The 10,036-nt window shown below is 35.2% G+C and overlaps 1 protein-coding gene across 1 annotated transcript; it reads right to left on the bottom strand.

The window, feature by feature from the left end:
- Window positions 1–1,060: 1,060 nt before the first annotated feature.
- Window positions 1,061–5,335, bottom strand: LOC140742570 (uncharacterized). Its single transcript, XM_073073474.1, has 5 exons — window positions 5,321–5,335; window positions 4,933–5,099; window positions 3,626–3,819; window positions 1,656–1,869; window positions 1,061–1,332 (listed from the first exon to the last, which is right to left on the bottom strand). The coding sequence occupies exons 1-5, from the start codon at window positions 5,333–5,335 to the stop codon at window positions 1,128–1,130; spliced, it is 795 nt and encodes a 264-aa protein (XP_072929575.1). The 3' UTR covers window positions 1,061–1,127.
- Window positions 5,336–10,036: the final 4,701 nt, after the last annotated feature.

Here is a 10,036-nt window from a genome sequence, read left to right as displayed (position 1 = left end):
CAAAAACACTAAATCGAAGAAAAGGTGCGGAGAAAACGATATTTCTCATTCGCAAATTATCTAAAAACCACATTTTTTTAATATTTTTCAAACACGAAAATAGATGACAGTAACAATTTCAATTGTCAAAACTGATTACATTTTCTTATTAGGAGTGAGTAATCTTTACTAATCTATGTTTTCAATAAAAACTGTCATTTATAGTCATACGCAGAATTAATTCTGGTTATATGTTATATATTATAATATATTATAGCTTTATAATCAAAAGCAATGCGTATTTATAACAGAAAATCTCGAGTACAAATATTAAAGAAACTTTTCTTGCTTAAAGAGAAAGTATCTGTAAATGCCTACAACTTAAATAAATAATGCAGTATTTATAAAATCTATGTTTTCAATAAAAACTGCCATTTATAGTCATACGCAGAATGATTTCTGGTTATATGTTATAAGTATATCATAATATACTTTATGTATTATAATATAGCTAGCGGGTATTTTAGACGTAATAGATACCTATAATATAATCAACTCATAGTAAAATAGGAATCCTAGTATCTCATGATGTAACAATGGTTGCATGCCCACAGCCCTGCGTCTGCGTCAATCAACAACAGATTAATTATGCATGTAAAGTTGTTGACGTCACGCTGTCAACCAGGTGACAGCTACGTCAGCGAGCTGTCAACAGCGTCATTGCGTTAACGGTTATGTGTTGTCATGTGTTTAAATGCCCTTATATTAAAGTAACTAACTTAGCCAGCTCGTAAGCATCAATTAATAGAATAACGTAACTGACTACAAATATTTAAATTAAAGAGAAGTAAAACAAAAAAAGAAAATGTTGCCACTCCAAGAAGGATTAGTAGCAACATTTTCTTAGAACAAAAGGTATGTTTCTTGGAGATTTTATTTTGATGATACAAAGTAATATTTAACATCAAAAACATTAACATCATCATAATCAAAACACCATCTTAACGTCAAAAATATTAACATTAATATAATAATTATTCAAAATCATCACCGTCAATATATTAAAGTGTATTCGTCTGTAGTTAGTGACCTTTGTACCCAAGACAATGTATGGAGACAGCGTTTTCTCGTTTTCCCAATTACAACAATTATGCGTAAACACATTGATATAGATGATCTCGCAACAAGGAAACGGATTCTTCAGTATTCTTCCTCACCCTTGTGTTGCAGTTGGTGAGCTTCTCACAGGACTGCTCGTTGTGGCGTCTAGCATTCGTCAAGCTCAGGTCTAGCTCGTAGCCAAGAGCTACAGCTGCCTTGGACAGCTCTTTTAGACAAGCTGTCACGTTTGCTCTGAAAAGTCTTAAAAAATGAAGGTAGAATCGCTAATAAAGGAAGTTTTTTGGATGTCTCTTTGTGTGTTAATATCTGTATTACATTTCAAAGTAGTGATATTCAAATGGTTAGAAACTTGGCCTCTCATTAAGGTCAGAGATTCATATCCTTTATGTCTGACATAAGACTTTTTAAAAGTATCATAAGAGTGTGTGTATGTCCTTAGATCTATACACAGCTGCCGTAGCCTTATAAATAAAAAAATAACTGATGCTTTCACGTACCAATCTTAAATAATTAAAAATAAAATTTTCAAATTCAATCAGATTTTCTGAACTCACTTTTGACTTTCCACGCTAACACCGCTAGTGTTCAAAGATCTCGTCGCATCTGTCAACGATGCTTGCATGTGGCTTCTGGTGATACTGATCATCTCATCAGCATACTTGGCCATCTTCGCCATCGATGCCCGCGCTTCTTCAGTACATCGGTAGGTTTGAGCCACGTGCCGACTTGCAACTGTGCGAGCCGCTCGACGTTCCTCGTCACACATTGCTAAAATTATATAAAATTTAACTTACAGTTTGATAATAGAGGGCGCTATATGTATCCTGAATCACGCTATGAAAGCTTTCCAAACTAAAATGTGTGGTGCAGGAATACTCCCTAACGATAGCAAAATATCTTGATCGAAAATCTCCATTTATCAAAAGCTTTATAATCAAAAACAATTCGTTTTTATAACAGAAAATCTTGAGTACAAATATTAAAGAAACTTTTCTAGCTTAAAGAAAAGGTATTGCCAAACAAGTTAATGCCTACAACTTAAGTAAATAATACAGTATTTATAAAATCAAATCACGAACTGTATGATTTACAAACGTCATCTATTGTATATACGAACATAATGGCCTTAGCGTCAAATTACTGAATCTTGATCCCAATAGCTGCTCGATAGCAACTACCAACTATTGCTATAGCCAGCTCGAAGCAATGCAATTAGATCGCTCGAACCCATCTCCTATATCGTATTTTACTAGCTATGCAAATTGAGGAAGCTATGCAATTACATACTCGACGAGATGTATCGATTAGTTAAACTAAACCACAGATATTCACGGATTAACCGCGAAACTGCATAATGGTCTTAAACGGGCAATAATTTGGACCAAATTAAGTGTGTATGTTATAGCTGCATTATGATGATTGTTAATCAATCGTATATGACGTTTTATCGATTTTTTATTAATTCCAATGATAATTACCATAAATATATAGTCACTAAAAATGGTCCTTCAAGCCGGATTTACATCAAGAAAAGTCCTACTGTATATGAAAACACCCTATTTTGTATGCCGATATTCCAAGGCTAGGCCATAGATTAGTAAAGATACTTCGCCGCCTTGAAATTGAATGAAGCCACAAACAGCTTATTTTAGTAAGTTCTTATTTTGAATTCTTGACAAATAAAAACATTTTTAGAGAAAATTTACGAATAAATAACTAATACTGCGTAATTTACGTAATAAATAAATAATTATTTCAAATATTTTAGTGACATTTTAGCACGGAGACGTGGCAAAACTTTTTTACGCAACTATTTCAATTCTCAAAACTGGGTACATTTTCTTGTTAGGAGTGAGTAATCTTTACTAATCTATGGGCTAGGCATACAAGATACCATTGACCATAAATATAAGCACCTACTTAATAATAAGAATAATGTAACCAAGTTCAACTTTACTCATAAAAATTAAAGATGACAGTAATTAATGAATTGCTGGAAGTAAACATTTTTCACACAAAACTCAAAACAAAGCCGGAATAGATAGTCACCTTGGGAGATCTTTGTTCCGTCGTAATTAGACATAAATTTTGAGGGCAAAATATAATAAGATTAAGCTTAATGCGAATTTATTATATTTATTATATTGCGTGGATAAAAGTTAGCTCAAAGCTATAATTTTTGGGTGTACTTTGGAGATTACATAAAGCAAAAGGCTCTGTATTTCATCCTTAGCGATGATTTTAAAATTGGTTACAAAATTATAATAAAAACATAACCTCGATTGCTCAAAAATATAGGTTATATCATTCGCACAATTTATCCAACGACCCCTCATATGGTTGGGCATATATTGTTTATCAAGACATTTGGGCGACCTGCAGCACAAAGAAGGAAATAGACATACGTTCATAAATAGATTTTGCATTTTCTGGCTTAGACATGAACACCACTAAAAGTGGTATTTTTGTACTGAAGGGTACTGACTCTACCACCTTCATAATCCAATACAGAACATATAATTACCTGGTACGTTCAAGCTGTCAGCCAGTTCAGTGAGCTCGTCGTAAACCTGCAGTTTCTTTTTGAGAGCGGCGCTGATGTCATCCTTGATCCGCCGTAGTATCTTGCTGGTGAACTGCTGGTATGAGGTCTGGATGTTCCGATGATAGGTGTCGAGGAATGGCGCGATCACCGTGTCCATGTAACGGGTGACCTCACTGAGGATTAAGGAAAGATTGTTGGTCATCCATCAGTAAAAGAAAAGGGGGGTTGTATTTTTCATTTTACAACGAACGTTATCAAACCACAAAGATCTGAATGTCTATTAGAAATTAATTATCACTTGCTTAAACGGAGAAAGAATGATCTTGAGGAAACCTGCATACCTAAGATATCATATAAAAAAATGTCAACGGTATGTGAAGTCTACCAATTCGCACTTGGCTAGCGCGGTGCACCAACAATGGGACAGTAATGAGTTGATGATCAATCTTACAACAGGCTTACGTTTGGCTACGTTTGGCTATCTTATCTGACGTTAAGTGGGATGCAGCTCAAAATAGAGCACGCTTGCCAATAAAAGCCTATTTACTCTCGTCTGAAACAATTCCAGATTCCAGGTGCCGTTGCTCTATAAAATAAATTCCGGACAGATAATTTTCCAGCTATTAATTAAGAGCTAAACACTTAAATCCAATCCATCGTGTATGGCCTTTAACAATAATTTTGTAATGTAACAAACATCATTACCAAATTAATTCTAAGCAAACCTTGTCCCAGCTGGACCACGATCAAAATAGGGAACCGTTTGATTAATTCCAAACTTAAGCACAACAAGTCCTACTAAATTGGGACCTAACTTCGTCACTAATGAAATTTTCTTAGAATTGAGTCCAAGTTTTGTTATTTACGATCCAGTAAGTACTTAATACCATTAGGAGGGCCTTTAGCTAAGTGTAATTGTAACTTAAACTATCGGAGACAATTACCTAATGTTAACAACGATTGGTTTGTTGATATATCTGATTACAGAATTATTTTGTTGGCAACTAAGTTCCAGCCATTTTTAAATTTAATTATTTAGGTTATCAAATGTAGCCTAATGTTTAAATGACTCGATAAAAATCGTTTACTTTTCCCAGAATTTTCGTTCGCCGTATTTTTTGTAAATTTTCAAGTAAATTAAATAATAAAGCCAAGTTGCTATAAGCAGAGTTTAATTCACTACTGATTCCAAATTGACAATTTGCTTAAGTCAAAACCGAGACGTTTCTAACAAAGAGTTATTAAATCTACATTAATTTGGCAGTTCTATCTAAACTTTGAAATACCTGTTAACTAACGCCAACTTAGGTCCTCTGACCACCCGTCGGGTCTGGTGGTGTCCCCAGATTTCCTTGAGCTTCCTGATGTGCTGCTCCACCTCCACGGGCTGGTGCTGCCAGGGTGGGATCTCGAAACAGAGGCCGCCATCTTGCCGGAAATGGTTGCTGCGCTCCTGTTACAAAATTCGACTATAAAATGATTGTAAAAAGAACGGACTGCCTATATAGCCTATATCACCCCGACAATTTACAAGAATCCAAGGACTACTCATATGTGATCCATAATCCATGAAGCCGTTAGGGCTTGAGGGCCTGCCAAAGGGTGATAATATATACACACGCATTTGCGTAAATACCTACATACATATTTACATATGCTCGAGTTGTCACTTACCATCATCATGGACATCGTTTGGTACTTGAATGTTATAAAAGACCTTACCCGACAAGTTAATGGGTGCTCCGCAGTCTTTCCATAAACTACAAACAATACAACCGATACGAAGTATTGTAAAATCATTGCAAGTAATCACGCCTTTTTACGGTCACATGAAATTACACGGTTATGAATATTTGCATAAACCAGCTATACAGACATTCAGATTAGTACGGTTTATAATTACTCTTTGAGATAAAGAAAACACGGGATTTGTGACGTCATGTGTGTGAAGTTTACCAAAAAACGCGATGGACACTCTGAAAGGAAACCTGTGCTCAGCTGCGGGACAAAAATAAGTTGATGACACCAAATTTTGTACTACTTTTGGCAAGCACTTTACTTACTTTTCCTGTCGTTCTTTAAACCGCAGTTTTTAGTGTGTTACATAGAGCTTTTTTCAATTCCTTCATGGTTATATAAAGACAGAACACATCAGAAATGTAAATTGTCTGACCAGAGATGGTAGCCATTAATTACTTCATGCGGGTAATCACATCGAATATTTTGGTTATTATAAATAATATAAAGAACAATAGCATCTCCAATACAATCCATGAAAACCGGGAATAGCGATGTTAGAAGATACTGAAGGACGAGAGCTTAAGTTAAGAACTTTAATAAAACTATAAAAATACTTTAATAAGACACCTAAGGTGGCCACTGAAACTGGTCAGTTAATGTTTCCGAAAACAACATGCTTATAAACGAACCACTCATTAGCACGGCCATTAAAGAACTGAAATAAAAGTAAGAGAAGCTCTGTAAATTTCACTACGAGTTGGAAAAAAAATAATTAACCATGTAATTAATTCAGGTTTCGTGCCAGGTAAGACAGCTCCGGCACTTAGCGCTGCAAAATACATTATGAGTGAGCGGCTACATAAAATACATTATGAGTGAGCGACCTACATAAAAATACAAGACGGGTGAGATAAAAAATTCGGTTTATCTAAACTTTCTTTATACTTTTAATACCAATTTAGTTACTATTAATTTTGTAATGTATGTTTGTGTGTATGTTTTGTAAAATGATGTAAAAATAATAAAATCTAAAACACTATTACAGGAATGTATTGTGAAAAAAAAACTTGGTATATTTTTCGTTTAACAAATTTTCATTAAGTATTCAATTAATCTTTGTTGTGACCATAGTAAAAATGTCATTGGTTGTGACATGTTGAACAAAGTATAGTGATAAAACTATTCCTATTGAGCACTAAAATACGTATACGGGTTATACCGACCATCACCTGTGATTCGAGTACTTACCTACCACACGAGTCTGACCCACAAAGGATTCCAGGTTAATCCTTGGCCAAGCAAATATTGATTGATTAATATTAAATTTACTTGTCTTTATATCATGGCACTCATGTCACTGTGATTTTTAATGTGTAATTGCCGACTCGGTAGTTGGACACTAAAGAATTTGACAATTACGAGTAGACAAACAGACAATTTTCTACTAATATCGCCTAAAATTATGCCTCAAAAGCATATGTTTTATTATATTTAGCCTAGTCAGCCAGTCTAGCACCTGTCAACACAAACACGTGTGTCTACATTACAATCAAAGATTTAAATCGAACGATATGCCACACTCCATTGATTGACAAGTGAGCTTACTTATTTTTGCATGGAAGGTAATTAAAAGTGAGTTCAGTAAGATTAAATATGTGAACTAAAAAAATATTCGAAAATTGAAAACCAATTTTTTAAGGATTATTTTTCCAAAATAAGTTGAAGTGTCTGAGTAATTAATTATTTAGTTCATAAATAAACTAAAAATAATTAATGAAGAAATTCAATTATAAAATCGTAGACTAAAGAAAATAATCGACGAATACAATAAACATTGGTTATAGTTATTATGTGTATCTGGGGATACTCCGATGTCTGTTAAAAAAATATTAATTATTTCAAAAAATCAATTAATTTGAAATTATGTTTTATCAATTTTCTATAAGTCCAATTATTTAAACAATATAGTACCGAGCATGGCTGTCAAAGCTGCATAAGGGTTCGTACACAAAACTGCGATGCGACGTCGCATCGCAAAAATCTGCGAGCTCCCTCGACGCATCGCAAGACCTTGCGAATTGATTCGCATCGCACAGTGGTTGTTGTTGTTCGTCACCCTGAGAGACGCTACGCCGCACGATATCGCATCGCAGCAATTCGCATCGCAATTTTCTGCGTTGCAAATTCGCATCGCGTCGCATCGCAGTTTTGTGTTCGAGCCCTAAATAGTCAGTCCCGGGCGTAGGCTTCACAAAACAGCATCGCATCGCCAATCCATTTCAGTCATATCCAGCAATTTAACTCCACCCGTACCAGTTTAGTGTGCTCTATTTTCGAGAATATTCCACGTTGCACGTACGGCAGTAAAGAGAGAGATCAGGTGGGCCCCGCGCCGCCTCATTGCACGATGTCATCTGGATTCCCCTACGACACGAGATGAAGTATTTTCCCATGGAATAATAAAGTTTGTGCTATATTTGAATGAGGGTGCGGTATCGATATTTCCATTCGCATATTTTCCGTAAATTCAAAATGTTTGTTTGTATTTTGAAGCGGGTGCAAAGGAACTCATGTTAAGGGTACAGTTACTCTAGAAAATTGATCAGGAAAACAGTTATGAAAATGGGTGCTACCCTTTGTGACTCTGGAGGCACCAGTGCCACAGCTATTTCTACCTCATAACAGCAGCGTTAAGCACTGCTGTATTCAGGTTTGAGGGGTGTGGTAGGGGTGACATATTTTTCCAAGGCCGACCTCAGATAGGAATATCTAATCTAATATCCTATCTGGGCTTGATTACAGAGGTCCATGAGTGGCAGTAGACACTTACTATCAGTAACTGCAAGCTCGTCTGCCTCCTATATTATAAAAAAAATCTTATCTGGGGTCGTCGACATATCCATGGGCAGTAGTACCGACTTATCTTCAAATGAACTGCATGCTCGTTTCCTACTTCTACATTATTAATCTCAAATACACTTTAAACTATATTCATAAATATGTTCTTCTATCTAGATGTTAACAAGGCTAGAAACTTGTACAAATAACTCAGAAGTAACGCATGATCGCAAGTTCCACCGCGATTGCACCTGCCACCTGTCTTCGCGTGCCAGTATGCAAAACGCGTCACACTACGTGGAATAATGTGTCCAGCGCGTTGCTGCTATTTCAGGACTATTCCAGAAATATTTTGTGATATTTTAATATAAATATAATAGCGTATTTTAATGGATATTGCTTTTCATTTCTATGTTTATAAAAAGATACAATAAACTTATACTACAAAAGTATTTTAAAATATGTTATTTTCTTATTTTTATCGGAAAACCCTTTGTTATGATGTGCATAAAATATAAATCACTAAACTAATCATACAATATCATTCACACCTTTTTTTTCAAAGGAACGCAACTGGAGTCCTCTTGGCGCGTTGCCCCGTCGGGCTCCGCCCAGGTGAGTTTGACGCTCGCCACACCGTCTGGTGCGTACGACCGCACGTACCGCCGTCCTTCCCGGGGCCGCTATCCGGGCGGTTTGAGCTCCCACTCTTGCCACCCGCGACCCCAGAACACACCACACCAAACGCAAAAATGTGAAAGAATTCAAAATTTGAGCAAAAACTGGTCTGTAATTCGGTTAGAAGATATGACCCTCATATATGTACATACGGATTAACAAACAATGTTATAAAATTTGTAACAATAATTTAAGTCAAATCATTAAATTTTTAAGTCTGTTCTGTAAGTGTAACAAATATAATACTAGACATTATTTCAACAACTTCACTTATACGGACTGATCCTTCTAAACCAAAAATTAGGGTATTTCTACACTGGAAGAATATTTCCATTGCGTTGGGTATGTACGATTCGCGGGAATGTTCTAGTCTAGTCTACTCTAGTCTGAGATATGTGTGAATGAGGGAAAATGTGTTTATCATGCTAATACGTTTTCGTAACTTTCGGAGTCAACTTTACGGATGGAAGTGCATTTTGTAGTATGCTGAGATTATTTAAACCAGCTTTAGGAAAATTAACTCAATAACTTAATCAATTTAACTGATTTTGTTTTACGTGATTGCAGAAGCTATTTTTGCGAGCTCATTGAGGTGTCATTGGATTCGTCTATAGGTATTGGGAGTGACATAGGCTTTATTTTCGGCAGTCACCCGACTGTATTTGTATTCATACTATATTTTTTAGTTGTGTGTTTTATACAATATCTCCGCCACCGACTATACTTTTTGTTAAAAAATCGTGTATAACATGAAAATAGTTATTGCTTAATTTGTGATATTTTTTAAAATGAAACCTTTTAATATTTTTATACTTTAACTTTATACTATTTACTTTCGAATGCAAAAATTTAATTCCGAGTTAAAAATTTAACCTACTTTACTGTAAAGTAATGTAACCTTCCTAGTTTAAAAGTGCTTTACTCGAATTTAAATAAAAATTACACAAATTTATACAAACTACTTACTACCAACGTTCCCTAGTATTACGGAAAACAAACACCCTGTAGCTATAAATACAGTAAATCCCGTAAAAAGCGATTTTCGGTCGATCGCATACATCATGGAGCATGCTGTAGTTGTATAATAAATATCACTCAGTTTGAATCAGGCAATAAATTCAATAAACGCAAGAA

Source organism: Epargyreus clarus, unplaced genomic scaffold (genome assembly GCF_041222505.1).
Source record: "Epargyreus clarus isolate Ecla_fem2 unplaced genomic scaffold, WU_Ecla_fem_2.2 ptg000006l, whole genome shotgun sequence".
Taxonomy (NCBI): Eukaryota; Metazoa; Arthropoda; class Insecta; order Lepidoptera; family Hesperiidae; genus Epargyreus; species Epargyreus clarus.
The sequence above is the reverse complement of the archived record's forward strand: the minus strand, read 5'-3'. Positions and strand labels throughout refer to the sequence as shown.

What these genes read in the sequence shown, in the direction of transcription:
- LOC140742570 (XM_073073474.1), bottom strand. An exon ending in AAGTTGGCGTTAGTTAACAG is followed by an intron (nt 3,820 to 4,932) that starts GTATTTCAAAGT and finishes CTTAATCCTCAG; the next exon opens with TGAGGTCACCCGTTACATGG. An exon ending in TGACAGCTTGAACGTACCAG is followed by an intron (nt 1,870 to 3,625) that starts GTAATTATATGT and finishes ATATAATTTTAG; the next exon opens with CAATGTGTGACGAGGAACGT.